Source organism: Typopeltis vanoorti, chromosome 11 (genome assembly GCF_054136105.1).
Source record: "Typopeltis vanoorti isolate ZY-2024b chromosome 11, IOZ_Tvanoo_1.0, whole genome shotgun sequence".
NCBI lineage: Eukaryota > Metazoa > Arthropoda > Arachnida > Uropygi > Thelyphonidae > Typopeltis > Typopeltis vanoorti.
Window position 1 is genome coordinate 98,550,713 of NC_143559.1, and position 25,044 is coordinate 98,575,756.

Genomic DNA, 25,044 nt, shown 5'->3' on the forward strand with positions numbered 1-25,044 from the left:
TCTACAGAAATGCATACAAAAAATGTATACTGTTTTATATATGAAAGAGCAAGGTGTGTAATTAGTCACCTGCAAGGGCCACCAAAATGCCGATGACAGGTGGTGTTTTGGTATGTGTGCTTGTGTTCAGACCCAAATATGCTGCAGTTTAATGGTAATGGTGCATACTTTTTTTTTTTAGGAAGATATCTGATAAGGCAATTTTTATACTGTGTGAATTTGATATTTTAAGGATACTTGTGACATAAAGATTGAATAATATAAGCACGTAAACATAAGAAAGATATTTATTTAGCCAAATATTTTGGTCTGAAAATTGCAGACCATCTTTAGTGGCACGACAAGAACAGTTTTAAAAAAATACAAGGTGGAATACTAACAATAGATAATTTAAAAATAGAACAAGCCACATGATGATATAACATCATGTGGCTTGTTCTATTTTTAAATTATCACTACGTATTAAAAGGAATATTATTAAGCAGAGACATGATTGAAATAAATATATTAATTAATAATATTAAATAACATAAAATTAATATGAATTAATGAGTTATCCTGATTAGACTTTCTCAGATTTTTGATACAGATATACAGTCATTCTGATTCAGGTTAGGATGATGGAGTAATGCCTCTACACTTTCTTTGAATAAACATTCAAATTTATAGCAGGATCTATGTAAGAGGCGAGTTTTTGACCAAAGGTATATCTGTATCAAAAATCTGGGAAAGTCTAATCAGGATAACTCATTAATTCATATTAATTTTATGTTATTTAATATTATTAATTAATATCTTTACTTCAATTATGTTTCTGCTTAATAATATTCCCTTTAATACTTAGTGATATAACATCACGCGGCTTGTTCTATTTTTAAATGATCTATTGTTAGTATTCCACCTTGTATTTTTTTGAAACTGTTCTTGTAGTGCCACTGAAGATGGTCTGCAATTTTCAGACCGAAATATTTGGCTAATTAAATATCTTTCTTGTGTTTACGTGCTTATATTATTCACTGTGTGAATTTTATATAATCATGAATTTGAAAAAAATAAATATATATATGTATATATATATGCATGCTGCTCTGGTAGGGCTATAATTTTAATTCAGAGCTGATAAGTTTCAGTTTCTTGAGACTCAAGCAAGATCCATAAGTTAGAAACAACACACACACACACACACACACACACACACACACACACACACACACACACACACACACACACACACACACACACACACACACACACACAAAATAATAAATAAAAATAAAATAAGGGCTTTCTAATTGAAGGTTAGCTGGTCTCATATGGAGGATGCAGCAGAATTTCCTCCTAGAAATTCTGGTTACCATTCCTTAAGTATAAAGAGCTAATAAGCTTCATTTCGGCAATGAAAACGTTACTTAAATTAAGGGGATATTAAATCCCACATAGTTTTAAAACCGAATAAGAAACTCAAAGATTGGAATCAGAGAGTTTCTTGCCGAATATAGAAAACTATAATGGGGAGGAGAACTATAAACTATAACTTTAATACAGTAAATTTAAACTATATAAAGGAAAATACCTAAGAATAGCGATCTGAACTTCCTCCACCTTTGCAACGAGTCGCCCGGTATTGTACTACGTACTAGGATCACTTGCATTGGCTAACGCTAGTGTCGCCGATACTTTATAGTTTTCTATATTCGGCAAGAAACTCTCTGATTCCAATCTTTGAGTTTCTTATTCGGTTTTAAAACTATGTGGGATTTAATATCCCCTTAATTTAAGTAATGTTACCATTCCTTCCTTCATAAAATAGAATAACTGGTCAGAGAATACATTATTGATAGGAACAGCCAACTATGAAAATAAGATTTACCACTCATCACCACCAAAGTTAAAGTTTCTAAAAAGCAACAGGCGACTGGACCTAATACATAATAAAGTAGGATATGGTTTACCTCTCCTTGAACTTGACAAACTGCAATGTGAGCAGCTGGTTGTGGAAATTGTAGACTTTGATCTCTGCCAACTTGCCAAGGTTGAAGAACATTTTTTTCTACAAACAGATTAATACAGTTCATTTTAGCAGTATATATATATATATATATAATAACAATAAATATTAATCTACGAAACATATAATCTAAATTTAAAAAAGTTAATGTTTTACCTTATATTTCATAAAAAAATTAAATAAATTGAATTTTTCTTCTAAAGTAGACTGAGGACACCTGTAAAATCTAAGTCATCTGCTAAAATTAATGAAAGCATTTTCCACTTAATAGCAGCCTATTTTTAAATACATTCATTTTATTTAATAACAAAAAATGTAATGAATTAAAGAAATTAAACTGCTTGACATACTGAAATGACAAACTCTCAGATTATATGCTCTATTATCCTATGCTACCAACTGGTAGCAAGGTCCATGCTTCAAGGATGAGCTATATGGATAGTTGGCAACATTTTCTTCACTAATGTTGCAAAACATTTTCATTGTTGAATAAATGATTATTTTGACTGTGAAGAATAATTCTTCCAACACCCCTGTGGACTTATTCTTATCCCTCTCTCTCTCTCTTCAAATACATCACTAATGTCTGCTCTCCTCTTGGCAACTCCAACGTGACTTTATCCACAACTCCTTTTCTACAGATCAATCTCCTCTAAGCCAATCTCATTCCCATTTCCCTATAGTGCTGAAGTACTGCCAAGTGGAATGACCTCCAAGATTTCTATACCTCTTTTCCATGGTTTGATTACTAATTTCTACTCTGTAAACCAAAATAGAACAGATAATCTTTACTAGAAATTGGGCTTTCATTCCCCAATTTCTATCTAAGCCCAGGTTCTCTAAAAAAAAAAAAAAAAAAAAAAAAAAAAAAAAATGTGCCTTTGCTGTCCTTGATAAAAATACAGTATATATTCAATGGCTCAAGTCAAAAACTCCAGCTAGTCACCCAGCTTACACTACATCCCAAAACAAGGGTAAGAAAAGTATCAAAAACTCCAAAGCAGACTATATAAGGGCCAAATGCAAATCAGTTTGCCTCCTGCTTAACCATAAGTCAAACCTTCTGGTCAATCTCTAAGGCTGTTGGGTGTAACTTCTGCCCTTCTTGTTTCCACCTCTCTCTCATATCCTGATGGCATCAAGGTAACATCATCCAAAGATAAGGCAGACCTCTTGGTATCAATCTTTATCTCCAACTCTTGTATAGACAACCAAGGCAAAATTACCTCCAACAATACCAAATTGCTCACTGCATGTCTCCTCTGATCTTTTACCAGACAAACATAAGAAAAATCCTTATTAGTCTTAATACTAATGTCTTCTGGTTCAGATGGTATTCTTCTAAATTAACATCCATCCAGTATCACCTATATAAACTATTATATTTGTCTGGCATCTACCCAAAAGTATGGATGTCATACAGCCTATCCATTAAAAAAAAAAAGCCCTCACCTCAGTACTTCCAAAAGTGATGAAAAGGCTATCAACAACCAGCTTCTTTCTTGGAAGCTAGTCAGTTACTGATCACCAATATGGATTTTGCCATTCTTGTTCCACAGCAGATCCTCTTAAATTTTTTTGATCCTCTTAAACCTTTTGGACACAAGCCATGGAAAGAATTGGAGAAACTCATGTGGTCACTTAACATTTAACTGTGTCCTTCTCAACAGGTTACAATCTTATGGTCTCCATCTTATTCTTTGTGAGATCAGATTTCCAGCTTCCTCTCTGGTCATTTATTGTTCCATGGTGGATGTTTCCTCTTTCAGATTTCTTTATCAATGCTGGAAAACCTCAGGGTTCTGTACTCTCCACATGCCTCTCCCTATAAATCAAATCAATGACCTTCTAACTTCAAATCATATTCATAGTTTTGCTGATGACCTGTGTTCTCCAATTCCTCTTCTTCATTTGAGAAACCATGTAATACTCAAACAATTCAAGATTTCCATAATCAATAACAAACACTGATCTTCTTACCATTCTCAAGGGATGAAGATTAGAACGAATGTGAATGCAATCAAAACACAGTTCTGTCTTGTTACTTGGAAGAGAGATCCTACTTCACCAACTCTTTACCTTTTGATAATGTTTTGATTTCCATTCAGGATAGTTCCTACTTTTTTGGGGCTGATTTTCATATCCAGCTTATTCTGTTATAAACATATTATATCCATAAGTCTCCCAAGCAACCAAAAAGCTTGGTATTTTTTTTTCTTTCAAAATAAAATAATAATAATAAAAAAAAAAACAAAAAAAATAATAAAAAAATATGTTTATACCAGAATTTCAAAATAAATCCAAATCTCCAACCTAAATCTCAAATTCAACCAACACTGGAAGACTTTTCTCACATTTGGCTCAAAACCTTCCTAAGAATTCTTGATTGTATACAGAAGAAGATAATCTACAATGATAAAATTTGGTGGGTAAATTTAATTTTCGTATAATGTTTCAAATGCACTGTTTTAGTGGCCAAGAACTGCTCTAGGTTCATTTTATATTAATTACTAATGAAATATATCCATAATGCTATTTATGAAACACCTTTTTGATGATTTAATAATTTCTTTACTTATTATTCTCAATTCTTTACAGTATTACTCTGAATAATGATAATAAATTATTTTAAATATCAGCCAATCATTTTTCACTATTATTATTTCATTACCAATGGATTACTTTAGTGATTGTGTTATTTAGGAATATGTCCAAGTATGTAAGATTAGAAGGTGAGTGTATGTCTGCTTAGTGTGTGTGGGATATGTGTGTGTGTGTGTGTGTGTGCATGTGTTTGTTTCCAGGCCCTGTCTTAGCTTTGTAAAAGTAAAAACCTGAGTTTTGAGGTTAGCAGAGAGAGAGAGAGAGAGAGAGAGAGAAAATGCAAATCTTTAATATATTAAAAGTTCTAAATTTAAGGTGTCATAGTAATACAATGTTCCTAATTGCAAACTAGTTAACTAGGAAGAATGAGGTGCAATTCTATGACAAACAATACTGGCATCTGTGATTGCTAACATACAATGTGCAACCTGATATGATCAAATATATACATATGTAAAGTGTGTTAAAGGTATTTTCTACTTATTTTTCTCAATTCACTGGGAAATGTGAGCATCAACTACTGAAATAAAGATTTATTTTTAAAATTTTATAAAGGAAATTTTACTTACCACAGTCATATTTAAAAACCCTTCCATCTTGAAGTTGAATTGCTACTTCCTTTCCTCTATTAACATATATACCAATAACAAGACCTTCTAAAACAGTGAAGTGTCTGGGAAAAGAAAAAAAAAAAGTTAACAAAAAAACATCTCCCAAATACTTGTAGTAAAAAACATTCAACATTACAAACAAATTAGAGATCTTGGATCTTGTTGGCTGTATTACAAATTAAGCTCAAACAGAAACTGCTTTGCAGTGTATAAAACTTACTAACAATCTGATCATCAAAGGTTTCGCTCATTTTCTTATGTAACTGTGTTCCTGTCACAGTTATAACTGTGACAGGCACACAGTACAGAACTAAGTGAATGTCGAAAACAATTCAAATTGTAGCTGAAAACAGAACTAAGGTCCTTACATGGCACCCTCTACGGGCCAGATAACCATAAAATCGGGAATGGCATACCATACTCTGGGTGCTACTTCACAAAGGACTAGATGATGGAAAACATCTATATTACATAGAAGTCATAAGCCTGAGAGACTATTTTTAGAATCAGCATCAGCTATGTAGCACTCTCTCAATCTCAACAAGTATGGCTGCATTAATTTACTAAAGATCTATCATTTTAAGACCTGATAGTCTGAAACGTCACTAAATTAACTTTATGATTATCTGGTCCATAGAGGATGCCACATAAGGAGATTACTTCTGTTTTCAGCTACAATTTGAATTGTTTTCAAATTGTTAACTGCTACTTAGTTCAGTGCCGTGTGCCTGTCACAGCTATAATAATGCTTCAATGAGGTTGGGTAGAAAACTAGCAAAATATTAGTGAGTTTAATAAATGTGTTTGTTCCTCTCTCAATGTTGTTTATACCATGAAACATTATTATGAAAAACATTAAAAATTTTCTTGATATTTTAAGGAATAATAATAATAATAATAAATATTTTAACAGCAATATTAAATGGAAAGCAGGGACAGGACACAATGAATTCAGTTAAGTCTACACATTATTTATATGGATATGAAACTTTAAAAAAATAAATGAAAGTTCAAAGTAAATGACGAAGGTTAGGAATGTTGTCTGCAGTTTTTCCTGAAATCAATTATGAAAATAAGGGAGGAAAGAATGCTTGAAAACTTAAAGAATTGGCAGTCATAGGCATCATTCTTCATTACATAATGAGCTGATTACAGATAACAAAAATCCTTAATGAACATATTAACATCAAAGTATAAAATTGTCACAATGATAACTAGCTAGAATAATGAAAATTTTTTTTTTACTAACAAAAGCATCTTTACATTCTGTAACAGAATAATACTTTGATGATTAGGTGGTTACTTGCCATGTGTTGAATTTTGAATGAAAATATTTTTACTAAGAAATATCTGATTCAGAATTTAACAAGAAAAAAAAAAAAATTAAAAGAGGAAATGCTAATAAATAAGTGAAGATACCAATTTTGTTTAAAGAATTATACTAATACAAACTTTGTAATATTAATTAAAGGTGAAAGATGTCATTTTTTTGTAAAAAGATTATTATTATTCCTGACACCTCCAAGGAGTCTGAAGACTCATCGCGGGAGGACACCTATAACTGTCTCAACCACTACACGGAACCTCTACTACGAATCATCTCCATCAACTGCCCACCTCCACCACCAAAACAATTAGTATTTTTTTGTCTGTAAATTGCATGTGTTCTGAAGTACCGATTTGTCTGTACGTGGGATGAAAAACCCGAGTTTCCGGGAGGAAAAACCCTGCTACCTCCGTATGAGATCGCTAACTCACCTTCGATTGAAGTCGTCCAGATAAAGATTATATAAAATAAGAAGTTTCTCTATAAGATATATGTTAGAGCATAATAACGAAGGATCAAAGTCCATTAACGACAACTTCGGATAAATTGTATAGCCGACACTAAATTGCTTACATGCGAACGGCACGCGCACAGTATTTTTCCAGGAAGACGCGGTAATCGTACGGAGTATTCCAGGAAGATAGGAATGAAATAGGAGCCGGGTGCAAAAAAGGAAAGTTTTGGGTGAAAGAGGGCACTAGAGATATGAGGTATACAACGGGTTTGCCCCCACCCCCTTTCAGGGTTTTTTAGTTTTTTTCATCGGGAGTTGCTGGAGAATTTTTGGTGGAGTTGGGAAGAGTTCTAGTTCGAGATCTAATCGATAGTGGGCAGCTATTCTCTGCTGCCCACTATCGATTAGATTTAGTATTTTCGCAATGTCGGGCGGAAGGAATAGACGAAGAAATATTAGGTACTTTTCTGAGTAAGCCTGAAGAAACTGGCTGCCACATACGTCCACGTGGATTGATTCAATCCATGCTGTTTCCAGTCGAGAATGTGATGAAAGGACAGAACAATGAAGGCCAAACCTAGCCCATGAGTTAATTGCCAAGGACGAGATCAAACATTTGGAGGGAAATTACAACGAAAGGATAGACGGAATAAGTTACAGGAATGTGGTAATGTAAAACCCTTTATAATTCCTTTGTTAAGAAAGAACGGAATAATGTGTTATGAAAGAAACGAGATGTTAGGTTATATAACTCTAAACTTGTCGGAAGGACTATAGTGAGATTTAGACACCAGTGAATGATATAATCACGTAATCACAAGAAAGATATTTATTTAACCAAATATTTCGGTCTGGAAATAGCAGACCATCGTCGGTGGTATTACAAGAACAGTTTAAAAAATATACAAGCTAGAATACTAACAATAGATCGTTGAAATTAGAACATGCCGCGTGATGTTATATCACTAAGTATGAAACGAAATATTTTGAAGTAGAAACATGATTGAATTTGCTATTAAAAAAAAAAAAAAAAAAAAAAAAAAAAAAAAAAAAAAAAAAAATTAATGGGTAATCTTGATTAGGCTTTCCCAGATTTTTGATATAGATATGCAGTCATTACGATTCAGGTTGGGATGATGGAGCAAGGCCTCCACGCTTTCCTTGAACAAACGTTCGAACCTATAACGGGATCTATGTAAGAGGCGCGTTTTGGACCAAAGGATGCTGTGGTCAGTTTCAATCCCGTGTTGAGCCAAACCAGACTTTTCAGGTTTATTGTGAAGAATGGATGATTGATGTTCTTGGATTCTTTTTTCAAGAGAACGTCCAGTCTGTCCAAAGTAAGAGAGATCACAGTTGCAAGGAAAATGTAATAAAATATATTTTTTTGTTAAGAAAGAACGGAATAATGTGTTATGAAAGAAACGAGATGTTAGGTTATATAACTGATATAACATCACGCGGCATGTTCTAATTTCAACGATCTATTGTTAGTATTCTAGCTTGTATATTTTTTAAACTGTTCTTGTAATACCACCGACGATGGTCTGCTATTTCCAGACCGAAATATTTGGTTAAATAAATATCTTTCTTGTGATTACGTGATTATATCATTCAGTCTTATGTCGCAAGTATCCTTAAAACAACAAATTCTTAGACACCAGTGTTTAGAATCTAATGGCTGATTCCTTAGCATTTGTGTGAATGAGCAGTAGTTAATTTGCTATAAGTAATGATCTATAGAATTATCGATGTGAATGTTTTAAGAATATGTGTAAGATATGTAAAGGATGCCAGCTAGAATTCTGTGTAGTGAAATGAACCTATTCTTAGATGTGATATGTGAATTACAGTTGTTATGTCTAACCTTATAACTTGAGATAACTCCATTCCTATTGAGTATTTTTTATTGTAAATGTGCAATCTTTAAAATCTAATAAACCTATCTTGATTATCTTAACCTGTTTTGTGTCTCGATTTGAATCCAATGCACCGCTTGCTAATATTTGAATCTGAGCGGGAGAGAAATATATGACAGAGACCATGACTGCAATCTAAAGTGTTTTAAGAGAGATAGATAAAATTTGATATGAGGAGTAATTAATAGATTGATTTACTTAGAATGTTTTCTGAGGGTTACTTCTTGGTTGGAAGAAATTTCTAACCTAGGGATCTGGCTGGTGCAGCTTCATCAAATAAATATTGCCAGAACCTGAATAGGAAGTAACTCCAAACCGTTATTGCTGAGGATCGGACTCTATTCATAAGTCAATCCTTTGTCAATTTATTTAATATACACAATTAATCATTCTAAGAATCGGTCAAATTGTGTAGATAGATTTAACTGTGAATAAGATAAGTGATATAAGAAGAAGAACACAATAAAACAATAAAATATAAATTAAAGAAAAGTAAAAGAAATGTCACACACAAAATATAACACATGCAATGAATTTTAAAAAAAGACTAACATTGTCAACTTTTTAATTTCTATATAGTAAGAAGCTATATTGTAATGAATCCCAAATTTACTTGACACTGCACCACTAATTTTCTATGTGAGGAAACAAAAACACAAATGAATTTCTTAATTACTTCACCCATTTTTAAAGGTATATAATGATAATAAAAAAAAAACTTGAAACTTTATAATCCAATCCCACATTCTCCAATTTATACAAGTCTCCTAAGCTGCATCTTGTCAAAAGCCTTAGCTCAGTCAAAAAGAATTATTCCCCTTGTCTAACTCAGTTGTAACATTATAAAATGTGAGCAAGTCGCTCATAGAGAGGAGAGAGTGTCAAAGATGGTATTGGGATTGTGGAATACAAATTATGAAAACAGATAAAGAATTTGTGGACTGCAAACAGGAGAAAGATGAGTGATAATAAGATTAACACTTACAAACTTCTAAAAGAGTCTCAGAGAATACCAGTACATGGAATTTTTCATTTTATGAAGGGTGGAGAGGGGGAAAGATGGCATCCATGAAAGTTGAGAATTAATGCAGTCAAGAAAGGGGGGGGAGAAGGGACAAGAGTTAGATTTTTCTCTCATAGAACGGTTGGTATGAGATTGGAATGGATTACTACCGGAGGTGGCAAGTGCAGTAAGTGTGAATGAATTCAAGAAAAGGTGTGACAGATGGTGCGAGTGATATGTGGCCTCCCATGATGAGTCCCCAACTCCCTAGAGGTCTCTCTTAAAATAAATAAATAAACTACTTACTTTTCCAAGATGTTTTGTGAATTCTGTTGTATTTCCATATAGAGTAACAAGGTTGTTTGATTCTGATGGACTACAGCAGCAAGACTTTCTTCAGAGATCCAGGTCCAATGGTGAACATGGAATGGGTAGGATCCTTTTGTGACAATTTCAGTAAAAATAACACTGTAAAAGAATAAATGTTTTGAATATAAGTATACCAAATGCAGAATACAGTACAAGATTGCTGGGAAAAAAAAGTGGAAAAGTTTGTGATGAGCAATTTTTATAACTCTATATTTCACCATTACAACATTACAAGCTTTTTTCCTCCACAAATCAGAACACACACACACACACACACACACACACACACACACACACACACACACACACACACACACACACACACACACACACACACACAATGGATTAATTCAACTAAAGTATCACTAATTTCATGCAGCAGTGTTCTGTTTTTCAGGACAAAGACAAGGGGGTGGGGGTCAAGAAATCAAGAAATGTTGATTCAAATATGAACAAAATAAATGAATTTCTTAAATGCAATATTTCATCATGGTAAAAGTACTATGTTCATTTATTATAGAAAATTCCCCATGTATCAAATATTTTATACACATTCAAGTTATTAAGTAAATAACTCGTGAATAAGATGTACTGAGCATATTATTTGTTAGGCAAAGAAGCCTACTTTTTATTTTGTTATTAAAAAAACAAAAACCAGAGAATCAAGCATACAGATAATCTTTTTGGCTTGTCCAAGATGAACTATTTTTCACATCATTACATTATATAACTTAATTAAGAGTTTCATCATCATCATCAAATTCCTGCCATGTACCCTCAAGGGGTGTACAGGATATGATAGTACTACATGAAACAAATTACATCATTACTAACTTCCTATCTACAATTTTCCTCCAAATCAGTCTGTTACTTGTCAAGACTCCAACATTATCATATCTTATATTTCTATCGTCTAAGGCACTTTGTACCGTATCAATCCACCTATATCTTGGTCTTCCTCTGGGTCATTTTGCTGCCAACCTGGCAGAGAACACTTGTTTTGCTAATCTTTCCTCGCCAATTCTGTTTAAGTGACCATATCACCTGCGATTAGCTCTGCTAATGCATTCCTGGATGCTGACAATGTCAAGTTCTTTCCTAATATCCTCATTTTTAATATGATATTGCCATTGATGCTATCTGTTCACACCTATAATCTTTCTGAGGACTCTCATATCTGTTGTCTCTAGTCATTGGTCAAGTGTTTTACTCCTGACCCAGCTCTCAGATCCATAAGTTAAAACTGGTTTGAAAACTGTCTTGTATACAGCTAATTTAGTGTTCCGACTAATTTCTCTCTTAATCCATATGAATTTATTCAATTGACTTCCCACCATACCAGCTTTGCTGATCCTGTTGTCTATTTCTATATTTAATTTACCATCTTCAGTAAAAATCGTGCCTAAGTAGCTGAAATGTTTTACTTGTTCCACAGGTTCTCCATTCACAACACAGTTGACATTTTCATGATTGTGCCTATTTTCATTGTCTTTGTCTTTTTATTATTGACCTTCATACTATATCTATTAAAACAGTTATTCAATTTAGTCAGAGAATCTTGCAGACTTGTAGAGGATTTATTTAGAAGTATAACATCATCCACATAAAGCAAAGAGCTGACATTAACATCTCCAATTTTGATATCATGTTTAATACCACTTTTCTTCATAATGTGATCCATATAGATAACGAATAACAGAGGGGATAATGTACATCCTTGTCTCACACCAGATTTAACATTAAACCATCTTCCTGTACTTCCTTCAATTCTAACTACTGACTTACAACTCAAATAAAGACAGTATTGCTCGATATAATGATCCATTGACACCATATAACTGTAGCGTATTGAATAGCTTCTCTCTTGGCACCTTGTCATATGCCTTTTCCAAATCGACAAAATTTAAATACAGATCGTTGTTATATTTCCATGCTTTCTCGTAAAGTGAAGATCTCATCCTGACAGCCTCTATTTGGCCTGAATCCAGCTTGTTCTTTACAATTCTTCTCAATCGTTTCTCAAGTATACTTGCATAGATCTTGCCAGGAACACTCAGAAGGGAAATACCTCTGTAATTCTCACATTCAGTTTTATTTCTCTTTTTATATATGGGTACTATGAGAGCTCTACTCCAATCTTATCTAATTCCTCAGCTAGCTCTATTTCTTTGCCATTCAGGCTTCTTACGTTGATAGTACCGATCTTTAACTCTGGTGATGTTGAGTTGGGGTTTGTTTTCAGATTTGTTCCAGTAGCTGACTTTTCGCTGTTCGCCCTGGTTCCCTGGTGAAAACAACGGGGGCCTTGTTTAACCGGGCGACGCCCCAGCCGACATGAAATTTTGTCATGTTGTACCATCACTTTTTATTTTGGTTTAACCAATAAGAATACAATTTGGTCGTCTAAATCCCAAATTGTCAACCCATCCTTGTTCGTTCAGTTTCAAAGTAGATACCCAACAGGGTGCACCACGAGAAGGTGAGGATTGGACATTAGGTCAGAAGCCCTGGTCGTTTCTCCGCATTCCTTTAAAGGCTATGTGGAGGTCTCCTCTCAGTTATACAGCTTTGACCCTTAAGCACCCCGAGAGTTGTAAGTCAACAGTTAGAATTGAAGGAATTACAGGAAGATGGTTTAATGTTAAATCTGGTGTGAGACAAGGATATAGATTATCCCCTCTGTTATTCATTATATATATGGATCACATTATGAAAGAAAGTGGTATTAAACATGATATCAAAATTGGAGATGTTAATGTCAGCTCTTTGCTTTATTCAGGATGATGTTATACATCTAAATAAATCTGCTACAAGTCTGCAAGATTCTCTGACTAAATTGAATAGCTATTGTAATAGATATGGTATGAAGGTCAGCAATAAAAAGACAAAGACAATGAAAATAGGCAGAATTATTGAAAATGACAACTGTGTTGTGAATGGAGAACCTGTGGAACAAGTTAAACATTTCAGCTACTTAGGCACGATTTTTACTGAAGATGGTAAATTAAATATAGAAATAGACAACAGGATCAGCAAAGCTGGTATGGTAGGAAATCAATTGAATAAATTCATATGGAATAAGAGAGAAATTAGTCAGAACACTAAATTAGCTGTATACAAGACAGTGTTCAAACCAGTTTTAACTTATGGATCTGAGAGCTGGGTCAGAAGTAAAACACTTGACCAAAGACAGCAGATATGAGAGTCCTGAGAAAGATTATAGGCATGAACAGATGGCATCAATGGCAATATCATATTAAAAATGAGGATATTAGGAAAGAACTTGACAGTGTCAGCATCCAGGAATGCGTTAGCAGAGCTAATCTCAGGTGGTACGGTCACTTAAATAGAATGGGAGAGGAAAGATTAGCAGAACAAGTGTTCTCTGCCAGGTTGGCAGGAAAACGACCCAGAGGAAGACCAAGATATAGGTAGATTTATACGGTACAAAGTGCGTTTGAAGATAGAAATATAAGATCTGATAATGTTGGAGTCTTGACAAGCAATAGACTGATTTGGAGGAAAATTGTAGATAGGAAGTTAGTAATGATGTAAATGTTTCATGTAGTACTGTCATATCCTGTACACCCCTTGAGGGTACATGGCAGGAATTTGATGATGATGAAGACTTACAACTCAAATAAAGACTAAGTATTGCTTGATATAATGCCCCATTGACACCATATAACTGCAGTGTATTGAATAGCTTCTCTCTTGGCACCCTGTCATATACCTTTTCCAAATCGACAAAACTTATATACAGATCTTTGTTATATTCCCGTGCTTTCTCGACCATTTGTCGTAAAGTGAAGATCTGATTCTAACAGCCTCTATTTGGCCTGAACCCAGCTTGTTCTTCACCAAACTTTTCTTCCACAATTCTTCTCAACCGTTTCTCTCAAGTACACTTGCATAGATCTTACCAGGAACACTCAGTAGGGAAATACCTCTGTAATACTCACATTCAGTTTTATTTCCCTTTTTATATATGGGTACTATGAGACTTTTCTTCTCTCCATGTGAATTTGGCACATTTTTATGTTGGAACATGGTGTTAGTAATAACCAGTCCATGTCCTGAGCAGATATCGAACAGGTATTTGCCATTATTATTAGCTTTGCTCTTTTCTCCAAATTTTCCCAATATAATTTTGTATGTCTCACAATCATTTCCTACTCTGCTATTTAGATCCCCAACAAGGATCAACTTTTCATTTTTCATTGTGTCAGTTGCTTTTTCTAAAGCCTCAAAAAATTCTTCCACTTCTGCTTTAGTAGAACCTTCCATGGGACCATAGGCACAAACAGGTCTCATTGTCCAGTTCCCCATTCTCATATTTGCCCACATTACTCTACTTGAGACTGACTGCCATTCAAGAAGATTAGCCTCATATTTTGTGTAGCATACTATGGCTACTCCTTCTTTTCCTTGATTGTCATTGCCTGAATATAACATTTTGTATTTATTGCTCAGAAAGATCTCACCAGTTTTGGTCTTTTTTGTTTCGGTCACCCCTATTATGTCGATCTGGTACTTATCTAATTCCTCAGCTAGCTCCATTTCTTTGCCATTCAGGCTTCTTACGTTGATAGTACCGATCTTTAACTCTGGTAATGTTGAGTTGGGGTTTGTTTTCAGATTTGTTCCAGTAGCTGACTTTTCGCTGTTCGCCCTGGTTCCCTGGCAAAAACAGCGGGGGCCTTGTTTAACTGGCGACGCCCCAGCCGGCATGAAATTTTGTCATGTTGTACCACAATTTTTTTATTTTGGTTTAACCAATAAGAATACAATTTGGTCGGCTAAAATCCCAAATTGCCAGCCCATCCTTGTTTGTTCAGTATCCAAGTAGATACCCAACAGGGTGCACCACGAGAAGGTGAGGATTGGACATTAGGTCAGAAGCCCTGGTCGTTTCTCCGCATTCCTTTAAAGGCTAGGTGGAGGTCTCCTATCAGTTATACAGCTTTGACCCTTAAGCACCCCAGCCATTGTATTGAACACTAAATATGAGGCTAATCTTCTGTAATGGCAGGCAGTCTCAAGTAGAGTGATGTGGGCAAATATCAGAATGGGGAACTGGTCAATGAGACTTATTTGTGCCTATGGTCCCACAGAGGGTTCTACTAAGGTAGAAGTGCAGGAATTTTTTTAATGCTTTAGAGAAAGCATCTGACACAATGAAAAAGGAAAAGTTGGTCCTTGTTGGGGATCTAAATAGCAGAGTAGGAAGTAATTATCAGACATACAAAAATATTTTGGGAAAATTTGGAGAAAAAAGCAAAGCTAATAATAATGACAAATACCTGTTGGATTTCTGCTCAGTATATGGACTGGTTATTACTAACACCATGTTCCAACATAAAAATGTGCACAAATTCATATGGAAAGAAAAGGCAAGAAATAAGAAAAGTCTCATTGACTATGATATTGTTGAAAGTGATGTTTTCTTCCTTGTGCAGGACACCAGAGTGTACAGAGGATTTGAAATCGGAAGTGATCACTTTTTAGTCTTGAGCAGGATAAAATTGAATTTCATATTGAAAAGAATAACATGTAAGAAAGTTTTAAAGCAAACAAAAGTTGAGCAGCTCTCAGATTTGAACTGTAGACTAAAATACACAAAGATTATTGAAGAAAAAATGAAAGAGTTTGAGAACAGGAACCAAATTTTAGAGATTCAGTGGCAAGTCTTGAAGAAAACCTTGATTGATTCAGCCAGCGAGGCATGTGGTGAGGTTGTCTGCAAGGATAGAAAATTCAGAACTCAATGGTGGACACAGGAAGTTAAAGAGGCAGTGAAGGAAAAGAAGAAAGCATATCAAAAGTTCTTGGCAAATAAGTCAGCTTGTGCTCTTAGAGAATACAGAGACAAATGTAAGAAAGCTAAACAGTGTGTGTAAAACTAGCTAAACAAAAGTCATGGGAGGACTTTGGCAAGAACATAGAAAATAAATATCCAGAAGGTGACAAAATATTTTGGAGGTTATTGAAGAAGCTTAGAAATGGAGGAAAGAGTTCTGTAAAAGGAGTTAGAGATGATAAAGGTGACATGAAAATGGGAGAAAAAGATATCCTGGAAGTATGGAGTAATTACTTTGAGAAATTGCTAAATGAAACAAGGAGTGATGACAGCACAGTGGTAAAAAACACTCAACAGGTATTCAGTCAGGAATGCATATCCATACTTGTAGTAGAAAAATCCATCAAAGGCTTAAAATGTGGAATGGCAGCAGGAGTAGATGATATTCAACCAGAAATGCTGAAGTATGGTGGTATAAAAGTCTTGCAGTGGCCGCACTGCATAGTTCAGAAGGCATGGACAGAGGATCGAATTCCCGATGATTGGAGTAGAGCTCTCATAGCATTCATATATAAAAAGGGAAATAAAACTGAATGTGAGAATTACAGAGGTATTTCTTTACTGAGTGCTATTGGTAAGATATATGCAAGTATACTTGAGAAGAATTGTAGAAGAAAAGCTTGGTGAAGAACAAGGTGGATTCAGGCCAAATAGAGGCTGTCAGTATGAGATCTTCACTTTACGACAAATAGTGGAGAAATCATGGGAATATAACAAAGATCTGTATTTAAGTTTTGTAGATCTGGAGAAGGCATATGAAAAGGTGCCAAGAGAGAAGTTATTCAAAATGCTACAGTTATATGGGGTCAATGGAACATTATATCAAGCAATACTTAGTCTTTATTTGAGTTGTAAGTCAGCAGTTAGATTTGAAGGAAGTGCAGAAAGATGGTTTAATGTTAAATCTGGTGTGAGACATGGATGTACATTATCCCTTCTGTTATTCATTACCTATATTGGAAATGTTAATGTCAGCTCTTTGCTTTATGCAGATGATGTTATACTTATCAATAAATCCACTGCATGTCTGCAAGATTCCTTGACTAAATTGAATAACTGTTGTAATAGATATGGTATGAAGGTCAGCAATAAAAAGACAAAGACAATGGAAATAGGCAGAATCGTTGAAAATGTCAACTGCACTGTGAACGGAGAACCTGTGGAACAAGTAAAACATTTCACCTACTTAGGCACGATTTTTAGTGAAGATGGTAAATTAAATATGGAAATAGACAACAGAATCAATAAAGCTGGTATAGTAGGAAGTCAATTGAATAAATTCATATGGAATAAGAGAAAAATTAGTCAGAACACTAAATTAGCTGTATACAAGACAGTGTTCAAACCACTTTTAATTTATGGATCTGAGAGCTGGGTCAGAAGTAAAACACTTGACCACAGACTAGAGACTGCAGATATGAGAGTCCTGAGAAAAATTAGAGGCGTGAACATATAGCATCAATGGCAATATCATATTAAAAATGAGGATATTAGGAAAGAACTTGACATTGTTAGCATCTAGGAATGCGTCAGCAGAGCTAATCTCAGGTAGTATGGTCATTTAAACAGAATGGGTGAGGAAAGATTGGTCAAAACAAGTGTTCTCTGCCAGGTTGGCAGCAAAACGACCAAGAGGAAGACCAAGATATAGATTGTTTGATAGGGTACAAAGTGCCTCAGATGATAGAAATATAAGATCTGATAATATTGGAGTCTTTACAAGTAACAGACTGATCTGCAGGAAAATTGTAGATAGGAAGTTAGTAATGATGTAAATTTTTCATGTAGTACCATCATATCCTGTACACCCCTTGAGAGTACATGGCAGGAATTTGATGATGATGAGTTCTCTCTTTCCCTCTTATGTGATATCTGAATTCCAATTAAATATTTATCAAAATCAAGGAACAATTACAACTTAAATACAAGAATTTATAAGTTGTTTCTTGATAAGTAACAATTAACAAGTTGTTTCTTGAGTTTTTTTGCATTGTTCCTTTAAAAAGACAGCTTCAAAATGACTATTTATGAGAGGAAAAAAATTAAATAATCTTTCACAAAATCATTCAGTGGCAATAATATAATGAAGATTTAACAAAGAAAAAGATTTTAAAGCACATCTTGATATAATGAAAGAAAATAAACATAACTTACTTGTAAACATCACAACACTTATGAGACAGCACATCCATTTTCCTACTCTTTTCTGTATCATCTAGGAAATTACCATCAGCCACCTGGCTCTCATAAGAGTCTTAAAAAAAATATTTTTACGGAAGTCATAATGAAAATATGTATTTTTTTTTTATATTATACTAGAATGTTATACTGTTATATATGATCCTGATTTATTATTATTATTATTATTCCTGATACCTCCAATTTTATATTACTAATATTACTTATATTACTAAATGTCATTTAAATAGAGTAGCTGTGCAATAGAACAAAACACTACTATTTAATTGTTCCGATTTATATTTGGAAATGTATACTTATTGATATGAACATGTTATAGTCCTTAAACTTTTGAAATTATGTATGGACCTACTTATTTTCAAAAATTAAGGACTATAAAGTGTGCTGATATCAATGATAATACGCTGCATGGTAGAATCCAATAATGTTTAAGCTGTATTAAACTTAAAATGCCAGCTCTGGTTAGTTGAAGAGCTGGGTTAGCATCACTACTTTCCAACCAACAGAGCTGTGGGTTTGAATTCTGCTGCAAGATATTTTAAGTTTTAAATATTTAAACTTTTAAATTTTAAGTTTAGTTTAGGTTCTGTTGACCATAGTATCATGTCTATTTTCTGTAAAAGTCAGATCATAATTCTTAATTTTCGAGTTGGTAATTTTGTGATGTACTACTGATGAATACTAACATATTATGTCACTATTCACCTGTATGGAGAGAAAGTTATATAGCAAATGTAAAATCTAATAAACTCTATAGAGAATATATAGTGGATGATGCTCCTTAGCAAAAGTTACACATCAATATAAACCACAAAATCAATTATAAACGACATGATCTGTATAAGTATGCTGTATCAATCAGACAGACCCATAAAATTATGGGTAACACAATCTTTATGCAAACATAGGTCATGTAACTTTTTCTAAATGTCACTTGCTTGTAGTTTTTCAGACTGCTCTTCTAATTTCCAATGTGAATAGGACAGAAAGTAGGTAGGCATGAGCAAAATTTGTGGACATGTGCATATAATTCAAATCTGTTTCATTTGAAGTGAATGTCAAATTAATCAGTAATCACTGTTTATATGTTCTTATTAGATATGCCAACTAATGAAAAAGATAAAATAAGTGAAAAATATATACTCATGTTTGAGCTTAATTATAAACTAAAAATAATTAATACTTATTTACACTTTAAAACTCCATTTACTAAATGATTTTAAATATTATTTATGAATGAAAAATTGTCTGGTGTTTAAAAATAAGTCTTTTCTCATTTAGTTTTAACATTACTTACCAAATTTATAAAAGGCAAGCCTGTAGTCAGGGAATATTATCATAATGTCATTTGTATTTGGTGGTGGTGCAAATATTACCTGACTAGGTGGTTTCTCAAGTTGAAGATGGTATGTACAAAGTGGAGGTGGAATGACCATTTTTTTAAAAGATGTGATCAGCACCTTATCTGTTAAAAATAGAACTTAATGAATAATAAGCATATATATATATATATATATATATATATGTATACACACACAACACACACACACATATATATATATATATTTGATATATAAATATATAATTGTATATAAATATAATGTATATTCATTCAAATCTCAGATCCATCAATAGTCAGAAGTTACAAAACATGCATTTTTTTAATTAACTGATCCAAATGTGGAACAAACATAGAAATTCATTTGTTGAAAATTATGCATAAATTCATGCACAAACAACTACAGTTGTGTAACAAGCAAACTAAAACAACAACAACACAAACAAACAAAGTAAAACCATATACAGTTTTTCTATATCAACCACTCCTTGATAGTACACATCAGGAATTTCATGATGACATATGCATGTGAGGTTAAATAATGTAAATAAAAGAGTACTGTATGTGGACAAGTAGTCAGAGAGAAAGAAAAAATCTGTTGATGTGCTTCTTGAACAGGTGGAGGTTTATTCCTTTGGGAAAATGGTATAGAAAAAGCTGTTCCAAAAAAGAAAGGAAAGAAATAAGAGAATAAGAAGGTGGTTTACAAAGTATGAAGGCAAAATGTGTATACTCATGCTGCCATAATCTACTTGTTTTTGCTAGAGGAGAGTGGAGGAATCATGGTGGTGACTAGTTCAGTAGTGCATGAAAATACATACAGAAAATGGATAAGGCACAAAAGAGTCTGCATGATTGAAGAAAAAAAATGTGGGAAGAGAAAGAGAGGTCATCTATTAAGAGGAATTACCCTCTTCTGGAAGCATTTTTGGTGTACTATGTACTACTCAAAATGTGAGAAGAGTATTCAAAGGTTGAGTGGAGGGTGGCCAGCTATGCATCCCTTTGGAGTCAAAATAATTCCTGTAAGACTTAGAAGAGCCTCAATGATGGTACGGGAGTAAGTGAGTGTGCGCATGGCAAGGTTGTAACGAGCTTGTAAGAACTGCCTTGACTAATTACACACTAATTTTAAGGAGCTTACTAAGAAAATGGATATAGGGAAAGCCTCTACTAATAAATAACTAAAATTATTGTGTTTCAACTTTAAAATTATTCTAATTGTTCAAAGTAAACTTCATTTAATGTGTTTCAGATTGAACATTTTTTATTGCAGTAATTTTCATTACCCTGTTTTTTTCTCTCTCTCTCTGTTTTCTCATTTTTATTTTGTTCCTCTTCTCGTTTTTTGTTTATTTTTTCCTGGTAGATTGTGAAGAGCATGTGGCTCGCGAGCCACATTGTGGCTACCCTTGATTTATAGTATTAGCAGTTGCACAAGTGAGAAGTAGTGTCCTGAAAAGAAGAGGAGACCAAGTCTTTTGGTGGATAAGGATGTAATGTATTTTTGATTTAGGGGTGTAAGTCAATCCAAGAAGAGAAATATAATCCTGATTGGAGACTTAAATATTATCAAAAGTAAGGAAGTGAGTGAGGTGAGATCTTTCTTATGATGAATAAAACAGAATGTGTTTTGACACCAACGAAGTTCATTACATTAGTCTCACCTCACAGGAGAATAACAAGGAGATTGCTGTTTAAGACATTGGTTGTGGAAGATGTTGGTGCTCAAATAATTTTCTAGGGTACCCCCAGCAGTGATAAAGAAATCTGAAGCAAGGAAACCATCCACCATGACAGTGAACATAAAAAAAAGAAACTTAGAAACCAATGACAAAGAACTGAAGGCAGGCCATATGATGGTAGTTTGCTAAGGAAGCCTCTATACCAGATGCCCTGAAAAAGTTAAGAGTGACTGCATAGGTTTCTCCAAATCTTTCCAAGACTTATGTCTAAAAGTGGGTAAGACTGGCTAAGAGCTTTGCTGCAGAACAAGTGCAGTGGAATCCATATTGGAATCACTTATTAATTGATAAGTTCCAAGTGGTGAAGAACTTGCCTGTTGATGACCATTTTTTTCAAGAGGCCTAAGGTAAGGACAATGAGATAAGAGATTGGTGGCTAATCTTGACTTTTATCTCATGTTTTTTTAGAGATGATTGATACAGACATGCTGAGTAGATGCTATACAAGTATGAGAACCTGAATATGAAATATAAATTATTAATTCTGGAGAATAAATTTTGAGCACAGTTGCAGGTGAGGTATCTATGTAGACAGGGAACTTATTGATGCCTATTTAGACTTTTGATGGCTTTCTGAATCAAAACAGGCAAACGTTTGTGGGCTGTTTGTGGGAGGTGATTGTCCTTAGTCATCTATACAAAAGTTGGAGGAAAAGACTAATGCTAAAAAGTCTGCTTTATTGTTGGGTGATGCTACCATGATGCTATTTAGATAAAAGAATGGTGGAAAAACAGAAGACAGAAATTGTGCCCAACAACCTTAGCAAGGAACCAGAAGGTTAAACTGTTATTTAAACAAGATGCAAGTTTTTGGCATTAGGTCCTTTTCAAATTCCTTACAGAATTTCAAATTTTTTGTATTGGATTTGTGTTTATTTACTTATTTATTATTTTTAATCCTGTGCTGAAGTTAAAATAATTGTTAGATCAAACTTATAAACTTATAGGTTCTGGCTTTTTTAAGTCAAGCAAAACTGGCAAAAAATAGACTTGGTAACCAGTCTAATAAAATACTTGGTATAGTGTGTGTACTATGCAGAGTACACTGAAAGTAATATGCTAAATGAAATATATAAGTACAAACAGTTTCTTGATATATATGAAAAAATTCATTACATGTAGAGAGGGTATGCTAAATTCACAATATGCCATCTGAAAGTTTTGAAGACTCTTGGGTAACAGATTCTTTTCTAACTAGAAGTTGTTTCCTGTGTGAAAAAGACAACAGCCAACTTTCACTATAGCAAATACCATTACAGTAAACTCATTTCATTATAACAAACTAATAAAAAGTTTCAATGCATCATCTTCCCCTTAAATATGTGATCTCAACAGTCTGTCACAGGTAATATGGCTTCATAGAAATCTACTTAATACTATGATAGAGTAATTAATCTTATTACCCTGGTTTGCTATGCTTGTTAACTGTGTGTTTTCTTAGGCTAGTTTGTCTGTCTTTTAGGATATACAGTAAGATTTTTTCAGAAGGAAAACCTGCTAATTTTGTATGAAATTAGTTAATTCACTTTCTGAAAATCCTGAAGGGTTCTTTTTGTCTCAGTCAAGATTCAAATCATGTCCTTCCAATTAAACGAACTACATAATATACAATATGCCAACCTGATTTGCTAATTGGTTAATGTATTGCTCTCCAACCAACTGGCTGCAAGTAAAAATCTTGCTACAGGCATGGGTGTTTGCAATTGTCTTTAGGTGGGAGATAAATTTCATCATCCAGTGAGACCACTGTTCCACTTATTGGAGGGCTGAAATGGCTTTGAAAAGTTCATGTTTGGCCTCTAGAACAAGGTTTCCATATTATATAAAAATTAAAAAAAATAAATAAACAATAATAAAAATATTTAGTGCACATACTATTTCTTTAGTCTCTAAGAATTAACTATAGTGAGAGCTGAGTGTACACAGGATGAGTTTACATACAAAAATGGCCTCTCTATAGTTTCTGTGTAAAAATTGGATAGATATTTTGGTTGTATTACTGACTGCATTAGATGTATAATCCAAATTTTAAAAAAATGTACACTATCTATTAATTCTTAAATTAAATAAAAAAAAATTTTGAACAAATCTTACTTCCATCAATAACAGCCACATGCGCTTTATCTGATTGTGATTTTGCAGACTCACGATCTACATTCCAAGCCCAGTTATACTGAATATACCTTCCTGCATCCAAAATCACATGGAGTTTATAAGCATGAATAGGATCCCAAACAACAGCTAACAATTTCCCTTGCAACTGTGTATCAAACTGAAGCATCTGTTTCAGATACCAGTGATAATTATTCACAATCCATAACATCACTAGAAAGAAAAAAACAGATGTATTACTTCTATCAAAAATTATTTTGAAAGATAATACAACAAATACAACTTCTGCAAAAATATTTCAGCCAAAAATGTAATTATAATAATTTACAAAATAATTTCTTCAACTATTTTCAAACTTAATGATACCTCAATTAAGATTACCTTAATATCAATATTTATTTTGATACAAAGGTGATCATTCGAAGGACAAGTAATTATGGAAATTTATGCAGCCACTGAAAATACTGGATCAAATGATAAAGAATTTAACCATGCCTCTTGATAAGAGAGGGTGATCATGCAATCTCGGGGTGGCATGTGAAATTTTCAGTTTAATGGATATGTGGAACTACAAAGATAGTGATTATGAAAAACTCAGAAAACAGCATAAGAAACTGCAAGGAAGGCTATTAGCAGTGCATAGGAAATGGTCAAGGAGCATTTGAGAAAAGCAGCATCTGCAAAAAAAGGCTGCAGAAGGAATTTAGAAAGGTGATAAGCAAGCTTGTGAGCAGTATAAAGCATAATGAAGCACAGTAAGAAAGGAAAATTCAGATTATAACAGAAAATTAGCCAAGCAGGCCAAATGAAATCTTAAAAGGATTCTTTTGCTATGCAGTGAATAAAACAAAGAATGATTATGGAAGTATAACTTTAATGAATATAGATGAATGGGGATGGTAGAGGCAGAATAAATAAGTGAATTACTAAGTAATCACTTTGTGACAGTGCATTATCCAGGTAGAGATAATGTAGTGATGCAGGGACTGAGAAAAATAGCAGTAGGTGAACTGGAGATGTTTAAGATATTAAGAAATATCAATGTGAATACAGTTATGGAACAGGATGGGATATAGGCCCAGGTATTATTACAAGAAAGCATAAAAGAAATAGTAGTAGTGTTCCTAACCAGACCGCTTAAGTTTCAGCATTGACATGGTCCTAAAGGAGAGAAAAGATATGAAAAGAAAAGTCAAAGTGTTGGAAAGAAGAATATGGAGGGGAAAGCATAGCTTTATGAAGTGGGAGGTTTATCTCAGTAATTTATTCACTTTGTAATAACAGCTGAATTGAATAATGAAAATGACTATTCCATGATATTGCCAAACTTAGCCAAGGCATATGACAGGATGTGACATGAAAAAATCCTATTATATACACTGAAGCAAATGGGAATGGTCATAAAGCTTATGACAAAGATCAGAGAGGAGTATATAGTGAAGTCAAATCAAGGAGAAGGCACATGACCAGTGACACAGAACTCTGTACTTGGGC

The 25,044-nt window shown here is 33.7% G+C and overlaps 1 protein-coding gene across 2 annotated transcripts in view; it reads right to left on the minus strand.

Annotated features, from left to right (window-relative positions):
* Elp1 (elongator complex protein 1) overlaps positions 1 to 25,044 on the minus strand; it is a 215,592-nt gene that overhangs the window by 149,860 nt on the left and 40,688 nt on the right. For both annotated transcript variants that reach the window (XM_090400177.1, XM_090400176.1), the window contains exons 11-16: positions 23,533 to 23,763; positions 19,652 to 19,819; positions 18,310 to 18,409; positions 10,233 to 10,394; positions 5,182 to 5,285; positions 1,953 to 2,050 (exon numbers count right to left, since the gene is read on the minus strand). In XM_090400177.1, coding sequence (XP_090256303.1) covers positions 1,953 to 2,050; positions 5,182 to 5,285; positions 10,233 to 10,394; positions 18,310 to 18,409; positions 19,652 to 19,819; positions 23,533 to 23,763 — 863 coding nt within the window. The remainder of the gene's footprint in view (positions 1 to 1,952; positions 2,051 to 5,181; positions 5,286 to 10,232; positions 10,395 to 18,309; positions 18,410 to 19,651; positions 19,820 to 23,532; positions 23,764 to 25,044) is intronic.